Raw genomic sequence first — 21,066 nt, forward strand, 5'->3', positions numbered from 1 at the left:
GAATATAACCAGTCCTTGCATCGGTACTTTGGTTGCAATACAAGAATAAACTGAGTGCATGAGCATCTGGCAAGTCAGTATTATGAATCTGAATTAATGCATGGAGCTCCAGACCACAACATGCATTTTGATAAATGAGCACTCGTGAGCTGTGATTAACCTAAATGGCATACCATGGTTAAAACTACTGAAATAAGTATATACAACAATCAAAATTTCTCAAATAAAATTGTAATAAACCTAAAAAATGCATGCAAAAGCATTTTCATTGGCCAAGAAAGGTTATAGTCCTCATAACTGTCTAGAGATAACTTAGAGCTGGATTCTCTTCAGAAGGAACACAAATCAGCATCTCCAATGATTTACGAAGCAAACAAAATAGAGTAATTTCGAGATAAAGTTGATCTATTCATATTACAAAGCATAGGAGAATTAGGCCGCGTTTGACTATGTGGCTAAGTTATCTAACCACCATCGTTTTCGACGCGCACGCTTCCTGAACTGTTAAACAATATATTTTTTACAAAATTTTTCTATGGGAAAGTTGTTTTAAAAAAATCATATTAATCTATTTTATATTTTTTAATAATTTATAATTAATTAATCATGTACTAATCTGTTATATATTTTCCACGTCGGATAACTACCCCTCCCCACCCCACTACCAAACGCGGCCTTAAAGCATGGTGACAATACATGTACCATTGATTCTGCCAACAGTTATTTGACAATGAAAATGATAAATACACTATAACCATGATAATCCATCTTGCCAAATGCCAAACACAGAGGTTGTTTGCATATATTCACCGAGGAGCACCATGCAGCAAAAGGTCCAATGGATGATATGTACATGTGTAGTAGTAAATGAAGCACTGACTGTATAAATCGATCGAACCAAAATAAAAACAAAAGGAAACACACTCAATGCCTAAATATATCTCTAACAGTCATATGAACTCATAAAAAATCAACATCAACTTGTTACACGCTAGAGGTTAGAAGTATTGAAGCAGCATCATGTACTAGGAGGCAGTAAACGACCAATGCATGGCGGGTGCTTCCACTTGGTCGTCCCCCGGTGATCCTCGCTTTTGCTGTTGTTGCTGTGAAAGACTGGACGGCACGCGACGCCGACGGGAGTGTGTACAGAGACAACAGAATAATAAATTAAGGGCCACGGGGGTGCAATGGACTGCTGCGCCCGGCAAGGAGGAGATGGCTTTTGCGCTGTGAGCGGGACTGGTTCTAGAGGCTCTGCTCTCGAGGTGCGATGGAACATATATGTCGAAGGTTTGATTGAGGGGGAGGGGTGAAATTACTACTAAGAGATCATAGGCGTGGTTTAGGTGAGGGTGAAGGCACAATTAAACTGTGGGCAGAGACGTGATCAAGGGGAGCAATTGGAGCATGGAGGCGACTAAGACAGACGCTGTTTGCAGTGGCTTAAAGGTAGTGTGTCCTACCTACGATTGCAAGACACAAATGTTGGTCCGTGGTTTTGAGCCGTTAGATGAGACTATCTAACGGTCATGGGTTAAAATGCAAAATATGGTGTACATTTCATTGGGTGGAGATAAAAAAACTATAACTCATCCTTTTTATATTAGTATAGATATAGATAATTATCTCTTTGTACGTAGAACAGGAGACACGTCAGAGCGGTCTGTTTGAAACCGTGGCAAGCTGATTGGAAAATAATAAAAATAGAAAAAAAACGTGTCAACTCTAAATATCATGGAAAAGTCTAAATATCCTCCAAAGTTATTGGTGTTTCTATTTTTTACCCCAATAACTTTAACCCTATTGTTTTTGCTAATCTATTATAATTCTTTTATTTTTTATTTCTCATGCCTCGTGGTCGTGGGCCTATATGTCTACATGAGTATGTAAAGGTTGTGTTTTTAGACGAAATATTATCGGATTTTTATAGTTAATTATATTTTATAATTAATTAATTATATACTAATATATTATTATGTTTTCTGCGCCGGATAAGTTACCCTAACCTACGTCGGCGACCTTAGCCCTCTCACTTATAACAGGTAAGTATATCCAAATTCGTAGCATACTATGGGCTCCATCGTTTTACAATTGTAACTGCTTATAAGCCAAAATTTAAATTTTAGAACGTAATTTTGAATTAGATTTTGTGGTTTTTTCATCATGATTTGTTTTACACATTTCGCTTTTAAGTCGATATAGACACGTATATAAAAGTTTTACATACAAATTATTTTTTGTTTGTAAAAACACGTTTTCGCTTATTTCTCCAAAAAACGAAATGATGGGGGCCCATATCTTCAAGGACTGGAAATAGTCGCAGGGGGATTTAGGGGCTGTTTAGATGAGGCTAAACTTTTTAGCCCCATGTCACATCGGATGTTTAAACACTAATTTGAAGTAATACACATAGACTAATAAAAAAACTAATTTCATAAATAAGAGTTAATCTGCGAAATGATTTTTTTAGCCTAATTAATCTATAATTAGCAATATTTACTTTAGCATCACATAGGCTAATCATAGATTAATTAGGCTCGTTAGATTCATCTCACGAATTAGTCTAAAATTATGGATGAGTTTTATTAATAGAATAAGTATGCAATCATCCAATGTGACTAGAGACTAAAGTTTAGCACATAGAAACAAACACTGACAGAAGATAATAACCGAGTTCTACAGGGATCGGAGTGCAAAGGGGTTGGAAGGATAAACGAGGAGAGGAGGAAGGAAGGCATCTCGAAGAAGAAAGATCTCCGCGAGGACCCGAGGAAGGGACGCGTCCATCCCTCACACCCGATTCCCCCTCACCGCGTGCGGTGTTGACCCCCACCCCCTTCCCCCTTCCGCTTCCTCCCCATCCATCGGCAGCGCTGGAGGCGGCGGCGGCGGCGTCCCCTGGATCCCTCGGCGGCGGTGGCGCACGGTTATGCCGAGAGGCACCCAGGTCGGTCTCTCTCTCGATCCCCTTCCTCCCCTTCCCTATGCATGCCTGGTGGTGGATCGGATTCGGGGTGATTTGGTGCCGAATCGACGAGGCGGACTGATTCGGTGCCGAATCGACGAGGGGAGCCGAGCCCCGTGGAGGAACGCTTGGCTGCCTGTCGCCGGGGGTTCGATTTGGGAGCCGTGGGGGATCGCGTGGTGGTTTGCTTCGTCGGTGTGGTGCTCCCCTAGATCCGGGGGAGGGGATGATCGGATGATTCGGATCGATGTGGGTTGAATTGTTTTAATTGGGATTACTTTGAGGGGCTTTAGCGGGGTTGATTTGGGGGCTGCTGCATGCATCACGCGCTGTTTGATTTGTGAATTATTATTGTATATGGGAATTCGGCGTTGTTGTTGGTTCTATGGTTCACTGCTGCTCCGGTCACCCTCAGGTTTATTCAGGCTAGCTTGAATTTGTTCCTGCGCATCCATCATGCCAATTCATGCTAAATTGATCCTGCATGTGAAAAATTGTGGTAGTCTAGTTTCATGATGGATTGGAGGGGGGTTGTCGATTAGCGCTACTTTTGTCATATCCTATTAGGCAGCATCATGTTGATACAAGGCGATATGTATGCTCTAAGCAAGATCACGGTCTTAACTGTGCCATAATTGAGAATCCATTTGATCTGTTTCAATCAGTAGATTTGTTGGATCAATTTACCACCGTTGACGTCATAGTTTAGGTTTGGTAACTTTGTTTCGTGACACATACATCCACAGAACAAAAAATCCTACCCAGAAAGTTTGTATTATGCTTTGATGTTCCTAGGTAGCATGAATCGGTGGTGCATGGGTGTGATGTTTAATTTCATGGGTGCTTTGATGCTCCTAGGCAGCCATGAATTGATAAATATCCTCTTTCTGCTTTGACCTGCTATTTCACTGACATAGTTTTCAACCATTGCTTTGCTGCTTATTTATGAACTTTGCATACTTTTGCAGGTATCAACACCGTGCACTGCCAGGTCTCTAGCATTCTCAGTAAGGATATGGAGTACACCCTTTACACCACAAGTTCCTCTGTATCCCACATCTCGCTGCTCGAGGAAGTTCTTGGCTGGAGGTTTTCTCTTTACGGAGACTTCCTTGTTATCTCTTTCGTCAACTGCACCTGAAGATCGCACCTCATTTAGCGGTCCTCTTGCTTGGTCCCATGCTATTGCACAATAGAGTCAACTAGTGATTGCAGTGCAGCTGTAGCACATTTTTTCGAGCATGGTGCATCTCATCCTCTGGCATCCTTCTGGTAATTTTTGCCGTGGCACTGATCAGCCAGCAAAGGTTACCGTCGGGACTTCTTTGGACACTTGGATCTGACATTAGAGATTACTGTGAGACTTAATCTCTAGGTATGCTTTTTATTTGAGAAGCTAATAGCCCATATTTAAATGGCATATGAGTTCCTATTCTCACGCATCTCTTGCTCTCAGCAGGTTCTTGTTTTTTTGTTTCCATTTTCTCTCTTCTCCCCTATCACCGTGAGCTTTTAGTTTGATCGACCCAAGATTTGGTGTGTACTACGCTGTTCTTTGTCAGGCTTCATATCCAATGGCGTAACATATGGTATGCTTGAAACTTCTACTTATGCATGTATTATTCATGATTTAAGTCACAGAAAAAAATAATAAAATATAATTGCTAATGTCCATCACCTATATGTATTTTTTAGCTTCAATCTTCTAATCTATTTGTTGTACATTCAGAGTGAAGGTGTTCAAGTTTTTTGTCAGAGTATGGGTATTGCTGATAGAGCTTTCACAAAAGCGTCGAGCGACTTTGGTTATCTACTCTCCAAAGGCATTTCAGCAATACACATACGAGTCTTGTTCACAATTATAGGACTCTCCTAGAATAAGGCCAACTTTGCTCTCCAGCTAGTAAAATGGAGAGGTAAATAACACCCCTTTTCTCAGTTTTTTCCAGTGTGTAAGGGCTCTCTCAGATGTTCAAGAGCTCACACCTTCTAACTTTGCAACTGCATTGCGATTCAGGTATAAGATTATTAAGGAAGTTGGTGACGGAACATTTGGGAGTGTTTGGCGCGCAATCAACAAAGAAAGTGGTGAAGTGGTATGCCATTCTGCTTGCCCCTTCTTCCTGTAGCTATGCGGTTTGGCCGCTTATTTATTGTTACACTGGAGTTAAGTGTGCCTAGATTACTTTATGTTGTGGCAATTAAATCTGAATTAAGCTGGAGCTACCTCTTAAGCATCGTAACTATCCTGTGGAAAAGAAGAGACAGTAATTTAACAGATGCCTTGTCCATAGCTTTTTATTTTTTGTCCATATCAGTAACATATGTGGCCTCGACAGGTTGCAATCAAGAAAATGAAGAAAAAGTATTATTCATGGGAGGAGTGCATCAATCTCCGTGAAGTGAAGGTGCTTTATTGTTTGCAACATGCGATCAAGTTTGATCATGATATCTGCTACTTCATTAGTTCATTAACCTTTTTTTGTGTGTGTGCATATGTGTGCCAGTCCTTGCGAAGGATGAACCATCCAAACATTGTGAAACTCAAGGAAGTCATAAGGGAGAATGATACACTATTCTTTGTTTTTGAATACATGGTTTGTATTTCTTATTCTGGTGCTTCTAATTTGTTTTTTGTAACCTCTGAAGTGATTAAATTTTATGTTTTTTATGTGGTGATGTTAGGAATGCAATCTCTACCAGCTGATGAAGAGCAGGGGGAAACCCTTTTCAGAAACTGAAGTCCGAAATTGGTGCTTTCAAATATTTCAAGCTTTGAGTCACATGCATCAGCGTGGATATTTTCACCGTGACCTTAAACCTGGTATGGCTGTTTATTTCAAATCTGGCATACTTTTTAATGCCTTGGGCCTGGCAGTTGTTTGATGTTCTGTTTTGCAATGCAGCATTAAGTGATAATGGCATCAAAACATGTATTTTACTTTAATTTAGCTCAAGATCAGCTGCTATCGAATATCTATTTAGACTTCTTCAGAAAACTTAAGAATTCTACCTAAGTGGTGCTGTAGGTGGGGAACAAGGCATTTCGCTGCTGATCAGCTTAACTGACAGTGCCTGAAACATTTTGATTTGTTGCAAGTTGAGCCAGTTTTGCATCAATGATGTATGAAGTGTTTTCAACAAGCAATTTTGCATCTACACTGCTTTAAATCTGTTTCATCTTGTTAATTTGGCATCTATGATACTTGAAGCTGTGCTACATTATGTACGCCCTTGTTATGCATAGTGATATATGCATTTTCTGAGCAAGCACTTGAAGAACAGACCCAAAAAAATGCAAACGTAAAGGTGTCCTAAATAATTAGTACTTCAAGGAATAGCCTGTCCAGAGGAGCAACAGAGCTAAAAAAGAAAAGCAGTGGTGCATCAATCTTTGGCTAATTTTGCATTATGTTCAGTTTCGTATTGACCATTATTATTGTTATTAGTGGAGAATTTAACTTTTTGCCACTCTTACAAGTGGTGAAAATAGATTTGCCACTCGCTGTCTATGACATGTGGGTCCAGTGGCAAATCTATTATCACCACTCGTAAGAGTGGCAAAAAATTAAATGTCCCGTTATTAGCACATAGCAACTACTGTATCTTACTGGTCCTGTAACTTTTGGCATTTCAGAAAATTTGCTAGTTACAAAGGAGCTCATCAAGATAGCAGATTTTGGGCTAGCTCGTGAGATTTCGTCTGAACCACCATACACCGAATATGTATCAACTCGCTGGTGCGCAATGAAATTTGTATATTTGTTAAGCTACATACACAACAAAAGATTATAGATAGTAAACGTCCACTTGTTCACTATCAAAATAGGTACCGCGCTCCTGAAGTTCTGCTTCAAGCTTCTGTTTACAACTCAGCAGTTGGTGAGTGAATAATTTTCGTCCCTTATGACAACTAATTGCTGTCATTTACAATATGTTTATTTGCTTATTCTCCATGTTCCAGATATGTGGGCGATGGGTGCCATCATTGCGGAGCTTTTTTCATTGCGTCCTCTTTTCCCTGGTTCAAAGTATGTAAATGACCTTTTCTTACTGAATCACATCTGACCATCTTATTTCTTTAGTTTAAATACGTGGACATTGTTTGAAGATATAAGTTCAATCTTAATCATGACTTGAGGGCGAATATTAATCTAGACATGCTGTTATCGATTCAGTATAGGTGACAGTCACAATTGACCATTTCATCTCTACTCTAGAAAATACTTGTAATATGAAATTGCACGACTGCTCTGGCATGGTACTATGTGTTTCCAGGCCATTCCTTGGAGAAAGGGGCATTTATAACTTTCTTGTTTTCTGTCCATCAGTGAAGCAGACGAGATTTACAAAATCTGTAGTGTTCTTGGTACTCCAAATCAGCGTACCTGGGCTGAAGGCCTGCAGCTTGCAGCATCTATTCGTTTTCAGTTTCCTCAGGTAGAATCGTCTGGTAACATTATTTGTGCACTCTAGCGTATGAGATAAGAGTTGTTGGTGCTTAACTGCCTCACCAAATTCTTAACAGTCTGGAAGCATAGATCTTTCGGAAGTGATTCCCTCAGCAAGTGAAGATGCCATCAGCCTTATCTCGGTAAATATTAACAGCTCCAGTATTTTATTTAAGTTGTGCAAAGATGCCTTGCTTGAAATTAATGGTAAATGACTAGTTACTATCTGCTATAGTGGCTCTGCTCATGGGACCCACAAAGAAGGCCAACGGCAGTGGAGGTTTTGCAGCATTCCTTCTTTCAGGTTATTTTTCTGGTTGCTTTCCATACTGCACAGCACATGATCAGCCTATTTGCTTATTGACTTTGCAATAGTTGTATTATTTGTTTTTCGAAGTATCATAATCGTATAATTTCTTACAGCCATGCTTCTACATCCCCCCTTCACTTCGATTCAGATCAAGCGGATATGCAGCAACACCACCATCAGGTTTGTCACTATCCTGGCAATCTAGAAACACGTTCTTCATTTTTAGAACATTGTTACTGAAGCAATTCAAATAATGTTCTATAGTTGGGGCTAAAGGAGCTGTGGATCAGAAGAATGCTAGGAGCACCGTGGGGCTTCTATCTAATGGGAGACCAGCAGTTAATTACTCATACTGGAGCAGTAACACACCAGCAAGAGCAGGTAACCCATTTAAAATGGTGTGTCATAGTACATAGGGAGGATTTGTGGCTGTCACACCTGGAGCTAAACAAAACTATAATTACTTTGTTGTAGCTGGCGTGCAAAGGAAACTGGATTTGGATCACCAGGGGAGTATGAACCCTTATCAGGTTCCAGAGGTTAACCATAAACTGACAAAGGAAGAGGCAATGAATCAGCCTTGGTCCAGACCACCAGCCGCAGCAGTAAGGAACAATGGTGAGTGTTACTACTTGCATTCTATAGTGAATACTGGATAGTAGCTAATACTTGGAACTGATCTTCGTCTCCTTTCCATTGACACTGCATGCTTACATCTCTATTTAACATTATTATTACTTTCATCTTTGTGTAGGAAATTACTTCACTAAAGACCAGAGCCCTCGAGCACCTGACATAGCCGAGAAGCTGTCTCAGCTGGCAGTGGGCTCCAACAGGTCGTCAGGCTTGTCTTCCGACAAGTTTGTGGACCTTAAGGCAAGAACCCATGGGAATACCATGAAGCGGACCTTGCCGCCTGTTGGAGCCAGGGCGTGGCACGCCCCCGCCGATCCTTTTCGGCGCTCATACGATATGCCAGGCGACAGGGCTTTCCTTCCCAGGAAGCTCGTTAGCTGAAGACAACAATGAAATGGATGCCGCCACACTCCTCTTTGCAACTCTTTCACCAATACCAATATCATCATGAATAAAATAAGAGAAGCCAGCAGAGCAATCTCCCTTGGAGAGTTTGTTTGTGTATTTCCTAGTGGCGTCTTTCTTGCGATAAATAAATTGTAGTGATGTGCTGCTGGTTCGTGCATTTGCATGGCATCGTGATCCTCGGGGCCATGGCATGCAAGCATGGCCAGGCGCATCTCCATGGGACCTTGTCTTTGGAGTCCGAACGTGTTTTAGTGCCTCAGTGACGTGACGCTTGTTGTTGAGTCGATTCTGCTCAGCCTCTGCGTTGGCGTGCCTGTGCTGTTTACAGGCAGCTGCTACTATAATACTAGTATAGTATTGTATTGTTATATTACCAGTACCTGGTGCTGCTATGCTTGTCCAGTTGTTTATGCATGTCCAGGCCACAAGCGTCTGTGTGCTCATGCAGCAATAATACTATTACTATTACTGTATCAATCTGTATGTGCTGTGTTGCTGCTGCAATAAAATGTTTATTGTCATGAGTGACGATGATGTTTTTTTGCGAGTACCAAAGCGTCGAGCTCCTGCTGCTGCTGCTGCAGTCATCTCCTCTCTGGGCATCTTCTTGTGGTCAGCGTGATTTGCTGCCCCACTCCCTCAGATCGAGCTCTGGGCATCATGTAGGCTCAGGTAGACCGTGTATATACAGTATGTGTGTTCATTTCCATGTTTGTTTGACCGCGCCTGTCTGTGCTCTGAAGCTTTTCTGGACCGAAACGACATACCATCTCAGCCTGCCTGCCTGCCTGCCAAAGGAGACGAAAGACGTAGACCTCACCTCTCCTGCCAACGTTCAGCCTTTTTTTCGTGCAAATCCTTTTGGCATTTGCGTTGTCCCCAGTCCCAGATATCAGCTCGAAAAGCTGCAGCGCCATTCTTTCCGAATTCACGTGCACATCTTCCATCGTCTTCTTTTTCAAAGCAGAACAAACGAATAACGGGAATCACAACGTCACAACTTGCTTCGTTTTGATTCCACAAAGTTGAATTATGAGATGAGAATTTCTTTTGTTCTCAAAAGCAAAATACATCGGACGCGCCGCTTCTCACATGGCAGGTATCGGATTTGCTATCAGATTTCTGCAATTTGGAATGACAAATAGATGGATACTCACTCCTACATGATCGATCATCTTCTGGAAAGTTGAAACACAGACAGGCAGCAACTTCCAATAGCAGGTACAAAGCATGGTGGAAATGATAGCGGGTACAAAACAAGATGGATAGAGTTCTCTCTGTTCTACTAGAAAAAAAGGGTAAGGTTCTCTTAACTAGTTCATTATACGATACAATGGACATAAAGAACCAGGGGGTGCAATCACCAACTCCGAATCACTAGCAGCGGTAAAATGTGGAGCGGCAAAATGCAGGGTAGAGGTCCAGTGCTGCCACGGAGGAGGCAAACTTTCTCAATCACCTGCATCAAGAGAGTTAATGAAATGAATCATCAGTGTGAAAAAGATCCACAGGCAACCAAAGTGATGCTAAAGGTAGACGCAAACTGATAGGGGACCCACATCGGGGCATCGGGATGGAGATCGAGAGCTGAGTTGTCGAGAAGGAGGTCTGGTTGGACCTCTCTTCATCCATCTCCGACCACGAGTCTCGCCTCCCTGGCCACTCATCAAAGAAAGGCCTCAGTGGCTGGTTCTCATGCTTCGCATTTCCTAGCAGCCCCCCAGCTCCGCCGCCAAAAGAGCGGCGCTCCTGCTCTTGGGACAGCGAGGCGATTGTGACCTGGCCAAGTTCCTGTGAAGGTTCAAGGTGGGAGTAGGAGTAGGCACCTGGTAGGAGACCAGAGTCTCTTGGCTTTGACATCGGATATGGGGGTACACTGGAAGGCAGTGAGTGCCACGGGTTATCTGTTGGAGAATCGATGGTGAAGCCCCTGGTGTTTCCTGATGCTCCTGAGAAGAAGCTCAGCTCACCCACATCAGCTTTAGCTCCAAGAGAGTACCTGCATTAGCCATCGATACATCATAGTTAGGATGAGAGTCAGACTACATGTAAATGCGTGGCATGAAAATGAAATATAATGGGATGGTTATATGTAAACAACATGATTATAGGTTCACAGTAGCTAACAAAGGGACTTCCACAACTGGAGAGAAGGACATAAAAATCAGCTGCATATGAAAAATGCTACCAAACTGATAGAACATAGTTTTCAAAAGAAAAAGAAAGATACATAGCAAAAGGAGAAAAAAAGTAGTGTCAGCCATCTAGCAAGTTTGCAAATGCAAAATGACACCACCTATGCCATGCATCAGGATGGTGTCTAATGCACAAGAACTTTTCGTGATTGCTAGTAGAGGGAAATACTACACTATGGCACACAAAAAGACAACGAAGCAGAATTTCTCAGTAAAAAGACGGGACCAAGATTCGAGTGCATGGACCAAAAACAGCCCATAACATTTGCAACTCTTGACACTATTTCTCAAAATATAATCAGGAGTCAGGACAATAAAAGGCAAAATCAGCCAGGGCCTAGACGGTCAGGAAAAGCTTACGATATTACTACAAAAGGCAACAGTATAACAGGGTTAAAGTCACAAGCAACACACATATGCTTATGACGTTGTGCCCACAGACATTTGTAGCATCAAGGATGGAATATATTGCGCATATTTCACTTAAATAAACCCAGGCACGGAAATTTAGATTGGGTTATGCTTACATGTAAATTAGCAGTGTAAAAAGAACTAAAGAAGATAACGAATGATGGCAATATCAGTCATCTGATAAACTAACTCAATGAATGAGCACCGATCAACAAAATCTTAGGCAGCCTCACACTCTTAGAATCACTTGTAGGTGTGGCAAGTTCATATTAGTTGAGCAATAATGCAAGAAAGCTATACCAAATCAGCTCATACTATGTGATCGGACAATCAATCTATGCAAGCCTAATTGAAGCAAACCATTCCAACATAGAGTCAAGTAAGATTCAAAGAGGGGATACTTGCTGCCGTATGACGACGCGTCGACATGAAACTGCGAGGAGCCGGCGCCGCCGAGAGACAGACCGTGGGTCTTGGCACCCACGGCGAGCGACGGGAGAGGCGCATCGGCGTCGTGCGTCGCGGTCGCGGCGACGTTGGACTGCTGGGGCTGCGACTGGGGCGCAGGGGCAGCGGTCTTGGATTCCACAGGCTTTCTTGAACGGTTGCGGCCACGGTGCATGTGGCGCTCGCAGTACTTGGAGTCGGGGTGCGCCTCCTTGGAGCACCGCCACTTCTTGCCGTCGGTGCGCCGGCACCGCCATGGCTCCGGGTCCAGCTTCTTGCCGTAGTAGGCGTAGTAACTCACTGCATCAACGACATGGACACGCACAGCCATTTCAGCATCCATTCATCACATCAAAACTAGATCAAAACGAGCTCCAACATTTCACCAGCCAACCAAACTTTGCTTAGGAATCAGCATGAGTGAAGAATCAATCGCATAGCTTAAGCGAACATGTAAGCAAAGATCCGTGTACGTTCCTCTAGCCATAAATCACGGGAGCAATAGCAAATCAATCCCAGTGAGCAGAGAAGCAACGAGATCCTCTCATGGAAGTGGGGAAGCAAACCAATCCCAGGAAATCGCTCCTTTTCCTTTCTCTGAATGAATACTCCGTTCGAACGCACAGCATGAGGCGAAGGCATCGACCATATCTGCAGAGCAACGGGGAGAGAGAGAGAGAGAGAGAGAGAGAGAGAGAGAGAGAGCTTACGGGAGGGGTGGTGGTGGTGGTAGAAGGGAGCGGCGGCGGGGTTGGCGAAGGAGTAGGTGGCGGCGGCGGCGGAGTGGGGACGGATTGGGAGGAGGAGATCGCCCGGGACGGGGACCCCCGCCATAAGATACTTGTAAATGAGCGCCTGCTGCTCCAGCTCCGCCCACTGCGCCGCCGTGAAGACCGCCGCACCGCGCTGGTGGTGGTGCTGGTACCCTCCTCCTCCTCCTCCTCCCATCATCCCCGCCGCCGCAGAGGGCGACGAGCTCAGCATCGGTCGGACCAACGGGAAGAGCAAGCAACGTAGTAAGATTTAAAGAAGTTGAGTTGGGGCGGAAGGGAGGGAGACGGCCGGCTGCGAGCGGAAGGGGAGGAGTGGGAAGGGGAGGAGGGGAGGGTCACGTGGGGGTGGGAGGAGGGTTCTTGGTGGCGGCCATTAATGGAGAGGAGGAGGAGAGGGAGGAGTCGGTGGGAAAGCTGCAGCAGCAGCAGTGGAGGGATCCGCTTCCGCTTCCCCTTCCCCTTCCCCTTCTGCCTTCTCTATCTATATATCTCGATGCTTCCGCTCCAAGGCCTGGTTAGATTCCAAAATTTTTTTGAAACATCCTTAGATACCTAAATAATATTAAACATAGATAAATAAAAACTAATTAGCATATGTATGTTACTATAACACTTATGGTAATGGCATCTTAATTAGGATCAAAAGATTTGTCTCGCGATTTATTTCATAACTGTGCAATTAGTTTTTTTTTATTTCATCTATGTTTAATACTCTATTTAGATATCCAAAGATTCGATGTGATGTTTTTAGTGAAAAACTTTTGGGATAAACAAGGCCTAATATAACTGTTTTTATAAATTTTTGTGTTTAACGTTTAACTATTTATTTTATTTAAAAATATATATAAAAAAGTCTCACATAAATTAATATTCATATTTTATCACATAATAATAAAAATACTAATCATAATTATTTTAAGAAGACGAATAATCACACGTTGAACATACAGTGCACATGTGGTGGGACGGAGAGAGTATTTATCTATCTATATTAATATAATATTAATTATCATTACCTTTGTTTCGTAAAAAAATAAGATTAAGAAAAAAAGAATGTGATAAGTAGTAACATGGATATTACAAATATTTAGAAAATGCTAAGAGCTTTAGGTACTAAAAATAAATATATTTTTAGATCGGAGGGAATATATTACAATTAAGATGGTACTAGTATTAACTTAGATACTGATGAGAGTCATTACTCATTAGTCATGGTCGTCTACTATTATGCTAATGCTTGCTTGGCTTGGCTTTGGGTTGGGTTCCTCCCTTGTATTGCATGTCTGTGTTTTTGCTAATCATGCGCCTCCCTTAATGGGGTATTATTGGGTTTTCCTCTTGTTAAAATGAAGTGCTAGTACTCCCCCCTCTACCTTAAATATAAGCATTTATAAAGCTATGTATAAGGGTTAAGAAAGTAGTTGATAAGGATTGGAAAAAGATCATGATTAATTAATAAGAGCACGTAAATGTGGATATTAAGTGGAAAATAATTATGACTATTTAAGATGAGGATGTTGGTGAAAAAATAACTTTATTTTAAAGCAAAGAGAAAATATTACTACATCCATCAATCTCGGCTAGGGCTGTTATGACACTTCAAAGATATTTTTAAATAAAAAATATTTTATTAATAAATATTTTATTCTTAGTAATCTAAATGTTAATGTTGAAAAGTAAATTTCGGTAAAAAATTTTAAAATTAACTATAAATTTAAGACCAAAAGTTTAAATTGTTTTATAAGTATAAGTAGAAAGAAAAAGATGGAAGTGCTGGTTGCTTACAAGTTAAGACAAGGCTTGCAGTAGTAGCCCATGTGAAGTCTGTTGGAGATCTTCCTGTTTAGAGGGTAGACCGCAAATACAATCAAATTCTAATCATAAATTCAGACAGCTTTGTCTAGGTTTATTTCTAGAAATTGTTTTCTTATAAAGCGGAGGAAGTAATTTCATGTCATAATGAACTCTTTTATCAACTTACTAAGCACTGCCTCCGATTAATTTTATTCGACACAGTTAAATTTTAGAATTTACCTAATCAATAGTTATTTTGTTATGATTTATTTATCATTAAAAATACTTTAAGCATAAATTATAATTCTATATTTATGTGAAAAAATTGAATAAAACGAATGATCAAACATATATTCAAAAATCACCTCGTAAAACTAGAGGAAGTACTTTCGTGCCGCAGTCAACATATTTTTCGGAATGCATGGTATTTTCTTTGATAAGATGAACTACTTCCTACGAAGATCAAGTAAAAATTGGACCTCCAATTGTTTCGCTCGAAGTTCAAGAAGCCATGCACGTAATTTGAAAGTCGGCATCATATATTTAGCTTATCGACGGAAATGGCTGGTATATGCCATTCCATCATCTAAAACGGAATGCAACGAGTACCGTCTAGACCCAAATAACAACAATCAAATGAATCGACAAGTCAAATTCTGCAAGTTATTGACAAAATACCGGGATTGATATACTACTATTTCTAAGTACTAACAAAATACCCTTACATTATTACGGAAACAATAAACTACATCAGCATATACTACATTGAGAATGGGCGTGCTTGTAAGTTTTGCTCGTAAAAAAATGCTCATGACAGAAGGGGAAAAAAATGTAATTTTCGCTTGTAAGCGTATAGCTTGCTTATAGTAATGTATTTTCTAGGTGAGTTGTGACGTGTATAATACACCACAAAGACACATGGCCGAAGAAAAAATAGTAAAAAATTACACTCTTAGCTATAAAAAAACAATAGTAGTAACATTCAAAATTGGCTGCAACTTTACAAACCAGAACCGAAACAAACAGGCGCTCAAAACCATCGTATCAAAGATCCATTCCATTAGTTCAGTTGAAGCATGGTGATAAGATCCACCAACTAGTACAAACTTCCAAAGCATCATGACCAACAAACGGGCCCTCAAAACCATTTCGTTCGTTCAAAAGATAAAGAAATGCCATTCAAATCCCAAGCCCTTGCTTTGACCTGACATGTACGGATGTACCCAACGGCATTTGCTTCGAGCTAGTACTGCATGTCTACAAGCTGGAAAGATTTTGTACAGATCCTAATAAATCTTTATTAATCCTCCCTCGTTTTGTACTTATGGCGGCGTTAACTAAGCCTCCCTTATTTTTTTCGCACGTACGTTTCTCAAACGGATAAATGGCGTATTTTTAAAAAAAATTTTATATGAAAGTTGTTTTAAAAAATCATATTAATCTATTTTATATTTTTTTAATAATTAATAATTAATTAATTATATACTAATCTATTACTATATCTTCTGTGATAGGGCATAAATTAACTTATATCCCTTCCCCATCCCTTCCCCATTGTAGTAGCCCGTTCATAACAATACTCCTAATCTAATCTACACCACACTCTCCAGCTCTGGAGTCTGGAGAGAGCCAAGGGAAGGTACAGCAGAAGCAGGGCATTCAAGATGATGAATTTAGTACGGCAAGTACTGATATTACTCCTACTAGCACACATTTGAATATTTCATGGCCCAAACTCTATCATCTTCCTCCCTGGTACAACTCTATATCTCCAAATGTTTTACTAGTAGTATGTTACTCCTACTACCACATTGATATAAGGTAGGAGTAGGCAATCTGTAGGGCATGCCCCTACTAGGGGTACCAAGGAGGTGAAGCAAGCAATAGAAAAGAAAAACCTCGATAGGGTGCCCAGTAGGAGAGACATAGCCCCTGTCCAAGTTGCAGCAAACAGCTGAAGCAACCAGAGCAATATAAATGGGGGCAAAAGGACACACAGAGACTCTAGGGCTAAATTTAGGGGGTGTTCGGTTCCCTCATTTTTTTTAAAGTCTGTGTCACATCGAATATTTAGATACTAGAAGTATTAAATATAGATTATTAATTAAACTCACTTCATACTCTGGACTATTTCATACTCTGGACTATTTCGCGAGACGAATCTACTGAGCCTAATTAGTCCATGATTAACGAATGTGAGGATAAAGTAAACATTTGCTAATCATAGATTAATTGAGCTTAAAAAATTTGTCTAATGAAATAGCCTTTATTTATACGATTAGTTTTGTTATCAGTCTATATTTAATACTTTTAATTAACGTTTAAACATCCGATATGACAAGAAACTACAAAGTCCATAGATCCAAATAACCACTAAATTGATGACTACATGTGGGGTACAGAAAATCCTACATCACCAAAACACAGTACATGCTGCATGATTTGGGACCAACGGGTCAAAATGAGGCAATGGGAGCAAGAAAACACCACGGCCTGCAGACCTGAGTTATGGAAGAGGTTGGCGGAGTGAATGAATTATGGCCGACAGGGGGATGCATCACCTCTTGATTCTTGGCTCCCACCTCAAAAGCCAAGCAAATCCTTCCAATTTAGCAGCAGCACAGACAAATACCTAAGTGACAGCACCTCGCATGCATGCCGACACCTGAAAACATAACTCCACGATTGTATTTTCAGTAAAACGATCCAAGATATCAAACGGGCAATGCCTAACAGACCTTCTCATATCTACAATGTGCACAATTATATCAGATCACAAAGGAAACAAGTTATCAGATCACAAAGGAAACAAGTTTAGCCAGGTACATTATAGACAGTAAATAGGCAGTGTGCAGGAAATTGTGGCGAGGCCGAAAGTGGAGCTACTTTTTTCTTTAAGAATTGGATGATATTACAGCTTTGTACAGAGCATACAAAACCAAACCTGGTTGCCCCAAAGACAAACAAGCAGGGCAAATTGTATCAACACAACTCTTGGGGGAAAAAAGAGCCTCCTATGAATATGATATCTCTACACTTGCAGTGCTGCAAAAATATGTGGAAGGCTGAAGAGAGTTGCAGGCCCAGCAATTATGGATACGGGTTGAACCATCTTTTGAGCTTTGAGATCAGTAAACTGTAACCATGCAACTGAACTGCAGCTGTTCCAGTACGCAGGCGCTGCAAAATTACTCAGTGAGTGTTGTTCACTTGGAAGACGTCCATCAACCGTAAAAAATAGGTGTCTTATGTCAGAAAAGGATCTTCTTCAAAATCAGGAGGATTATCATGATGAAGATAAGAATGACGAGGACAGTGGCACACATCACCATGCCCCCTTTCTTCTGTGTCCTCTCAGCCTGCATAACAGAGACCACATGAAGATGTTAGACTGCAAACTCCAGGAACCGAAGGTGCACCCTATTTTTCCTTTTCTGCAGAAACTCTCTGATATATAAGGTGCTGCAGGTGGAAGCACCGAGGACTACTACGCAATTTTTTATGATGAAATCTAGCACACACTAGATATGCGCTCACGCCCACACAGAGGCACAAAGAAGTACTCGGGGAGACCTGAAAATTTGATCTACCTCTAGTAGTGACAACGAAACTTTATGATCTGTACTATTTACATGCTATAAACTGTTTGACTGTATATGAAAATGTAAAATTGAGCACTGGATTTTTATCACAGGATAATTGCTGAAGAGTATATCATTTCTAAATTTCATTTAATGCCTAATTTACTCAGCATTTTTCTTCATTGGTCAAAAAGAAAGACCAGGTGGGAAGTAATTTGTGTGGGTTAAAGTGTGCTACTCTATAATTGACACAATATCATAAAATATCATACAATTTAACCTGCCAAATGGAGCATGGCATAAAAGTTTTTCCATCTTTAATACAAAAATATGCACAAAACAAAATTACTGTTTCTAAAAACAGAAAATGGGGTGGGGGAAGAAACCTTTTGTAATTGTTTGTAACCCTCTTCAACTGATGCTGCAACATTCTGTATATTGTAGTCTATCCGGTCTATGATAGTTCCCTGTTAAGATGAAGTAATCATGAATCTGGAGTTTGAACCAGTTAACACCACCAATCATCGATAACTAAGTTGTTTAGGATTTTTCTTATACCTGATCTATCACAAGAACTGAAAGGTCCTTCATAATCTGTGCAAGCTCATTGACCGATTCAACAACCTTCAATGGAATGCAGATAACATGAAATAAGGTTGAGCCCATGATTAATCTTTTGTATTCAAATAAGTACAGTATTGAGCATGTTAGAAAATAACAAACAAATAACTCACCTGCTCAATCTCTCTCTCTCTTTCTCTGGTGAATGCTTCACTTTTCTTAAGTTTTGACATCTGAACTTCCGTGAAACCCTGAAAGTGAAATCATGGAGGGCACTACATCATCGATCAATTACTTAATTTTAGAAGGGTGTGCTGGACTTTTCATTGTGTACTTGTTACAAGCAAAGTTATTCCCCAAATTTAAAAAAAAACATATGCAAACATCAAATATTCCAAAGAACACAGAAAGGGGATTACATGTAAAGAATCATATAGTTTGCTAATGTTTTCTTTGAGCACCTAACTTTAGACCCTATTACCCACTAAACCAGTTTAAAAGCAGCTACGAGGTTACCATTGTAAATGCACAAACTATACTATGAAGTTACACAAAAGAGGTATCTCATTAGTGAATGATAAATTAAGTTTAGCTATTGCAAATTTGAAAATGGATTAATATGATTTTTAAAAAACTTTTAGATAGATTTTTTTTGCAAAAAATACACAATGAACTTTTTAGCAGTTTGGGAAGCGTGCTCACCGGAAACAAGAGGAGTTTTCATACTATGCCTAAAGATAAAGATAAAGTAATAGCATACCACATCTTCAAATTCATCATCTCCAAGTTCAAATGTCGACTTTGAACCATTCATGTTCATTTCCAAATCAACTCCATCTTGCCCCTATAAACACAAACAATTAATCAAGCATCTCAATTAGACTAATTTAAGTAGCACAAGTATCTGGGTTTCTGAGCAGAATGACATGCTAACCTCTTTCTGTTGATGTAGCTGCTTTAAATAAGTTGACTGTTTTTTACGGAATTCCATCGAAAGGCTTTGCAGGTCTGTAGCAAGTGAACGCTGCATATAAAATTTGAAGGGCATTTTATCCATCAAAACAAAAATCACTACAATTATCACTGCTGTACCTGTTATTAATAAGTAATAACTAAAGATAGGAGCCAGTCATCACCTGGACATTCCTTCGGACATTTGAATCCTCCGAGGAATCTTTCATGGACAGCTTTTGCAGTCTCTTCTCTGATCTCTTCAGCAAGTCTGTTATCTCATGTGTAAGAATCTCGATTGCTCGCTGGTCATCTCTACCATCACCAAAAGATGGCATCAAGGCTTTGGCATGTGCCTTAGCCAGCTCCGCCATCTTCATTCTTGCCCGCTGCATGTTCGCAGATATCTCTTCGGAAACATCCACCCATGCAGGTGGCAGCCCGACTGTCACAGCGCCTCTACTGCACCACATACACCACATGTAAGTGCCACATCACCTACGGAGTACCTGTTTACCACTTGTAAGGTTCCCAAACCAGTTGCTGGACTGCTACTACTGAATTCAATTTTATACTTTAGTTCTTGGTCTGACAAATCAATTCTAAGTGTCTCAGAACGAATCTGTAACACTAGCTAAGGGATGGATCCAGCGAGTAGCGATCTGCAAACATACTGCTTCGTTTGGAACTCTGGTCAATTAAATCAGCATTGATTTTTCGAGACATCGCTATTCTATACCAGTGAAACCGATCTAGTCGAGCAATTGCGATTCCCACGCCGCAATTTCTCATCTCGCGTCCCCCGGAGCAGCGCCCCCCACATCGCGATTAGCTAGCAAACTGATCTAAACTCTACAGGGCTTCAGATTAGACGGGGGCGGAGAGGCGGGAGTGGGTACCTGGAGGCGGCGGAGGGGTCGTCGGTGCTGAGGGGCGCGTAGGGGCGGTCGGAGCGCAGCAGCGAGGCCATTTCGATCACCGGCCCCCCTCCTCCTCCTCCAGACGACGACGACGACGGGGCCCCGGCCGGCGCGCGGACGTGGCGCAGCGCGTCGCGGTACTTGCGGTACAGCGGCGTCCGGTTCCGCGTCGCCATGGCCGCGGGAGGGGACGGGCGCGAGATCTCGACGGCGAGGCGGAGGAGGAATCGGGGAGAGAGAGAGAGAGAGAGAGAGTTGGTGCGGGAGGCGAGACGAGACGACGTGGGAGTTGAGACTTCACCACCAAGGCACTAAACGGGCCCGTTTGGGCTCCCTATTCTGGCCCACAAGGCCCATTATACGGGCCGATCCATTTCTTCTCTTTCTACTTTCTAGGTAAGTTGCAGGTAGAAGTGAGTTACGCCAAACCAAACGGGGCCACGATCTTTCACAGATTCACTCTCTACTGTCTCCATCTTTATTTCGTCCAATTTTAACCCATTCTAATATTCTGAATTTTGTTCTTCGTAGCCTGAATTCGACGTAGCGTATCATATTATCCTATTCTAAGAATTTTGAGCTACCATTATCCGTGCTAATATAAGAATTGTTTTGCAATTTAGCATCTGAGTCACTTGCTGACGACATTTGCCACAATGG

General features: G+C 41.3%; 3 protein-coding genes across 5 annotated transcripts; 1 reads left to right on the forward strand and 2 right to left on the reverse strand.

Annotated features, from left to right (window-relative positions):
- The first annotated feature begins 2,733 nt into the window (after positions 1-2,733).
- LOC102708528 (cyclin-dependent kinase F-4-like) lies at positions 2,734-9,307 on the forward strand. 2 transcript variants are annotated; one of them, XM_006655661.3, is made up of 18 exons: positions 2,734-2,950; positions 3,937-4,343; positions 4,425-4,557; positions 4,698-4,884; positions 4,986-5,064; positions 5,308-5,376; positions 5,476-5,565; positions 5,654-5,792; positions 6,606-6,708; positions 6,798-6,850; positions 6,933-6,999; positions 7,300-7,408; positions 7,497-7,562; positions 7,655-7,723; positions 7,843-7,909; positions 7,994-8,110; positions 8,204-8,347; positions 8,484-9,307. In XM_006655661.3, the coding sequence occupies exons 4-18, from the start codon at positions 4,877-4,879 to the stop codon at positions 8,744-8,746; spliced, it is 1,443 nt and encodes a 480-aa protein (XP_006655724.1). In that variant the 5' UTR covers positions 2,734-2,950; positions 3,937-4,343; positions 4,425-4,557; positions 4,698-4,876; the 3' UTR covers positions 8,747-9,307. The 2 variants fall into 2 exon arrangements, with proteins under 2 accessions (XP_006655724.1, XP_015694053.1); XM_015838567.2 differs by having other exon boundaries at positions 4,428-4,557.
- A 480-nt stretch (positions 9,308-9,787) lies between these two features.
- LOC102708806 (growth-regulating factor 5) lies at positions 9,788-13,034 on the reverse strand. 2 transcript variants are annotated; one of them, XM_040524948.1, is made up of 5 exons: positions 12,537-13,034; positions 11,781-12,126; positions 10,600-10,772; positions 10,333-10,428; positions 9,788-10,232 (listed from the first exon to the last, which is right to left on the reverse strand). In XM_040524948.1, exons 1-5 carry the CDS (start codon positions 12,808-12,810, stop codon positions 10,225-10,227), a joined length of 897 nt encoding a protein of 298 aa, XP_040380882.1. In that variant the 5' UTR covers positions 12,811-13,034; the 3' UTR covers positions 9,788-10,224. The 2 variants fall into 2 exon arrangements, with proteins under 2 accessions (XP_040380882.1, XP_006655725.2); XM_006655662.3 differs by having other exon boundaries at positions 10,333-10,772.
- A 4,163-nt stretch (positions 13,035-17,197) lies between these two features.
- LOC102709086 (syntaxin-43-like) lies at positions 17,198-20,679 on the reverse strand. The gene is made up of 8 exons (XM_006655663.2): positions 20,386-20,679; positions 19,672-19,948; positions 19,470-19,559; positions 19,296-19,379; positions 18,709-18,786; positions 18,533-18,598; positions 18,361-18,441; positions 17,198-17,752 (listed from the first exon to the last, which is right to left on the reverse strand). Exons 1-8 carry the CDS (start codon positions 20,580-20,582, stop codon positions 17,645-17,647), a joined length of 981 nt encoding a protein of 326 aa, XP_006655726.1. The 5' UTR covers positions 20,583-20,679; the 3' UTR covers positions 17,198-17,644.
- Positions 20,680-21,066: the final 387 nt, after the last annotated feature.

Source organism: Oryza brachyantha, chromosome 6, assembly GCF_000231095.2.
Source record: "Oryza brachyantha chromosome 6, ObraRS2, whole genome shotgun sequence".
NCBI lineage: Eukaryota > Viridiplantae > Streptophyta > Magnoliopsida > Poales > Poaceae > Oryza > Oryza brachyantha.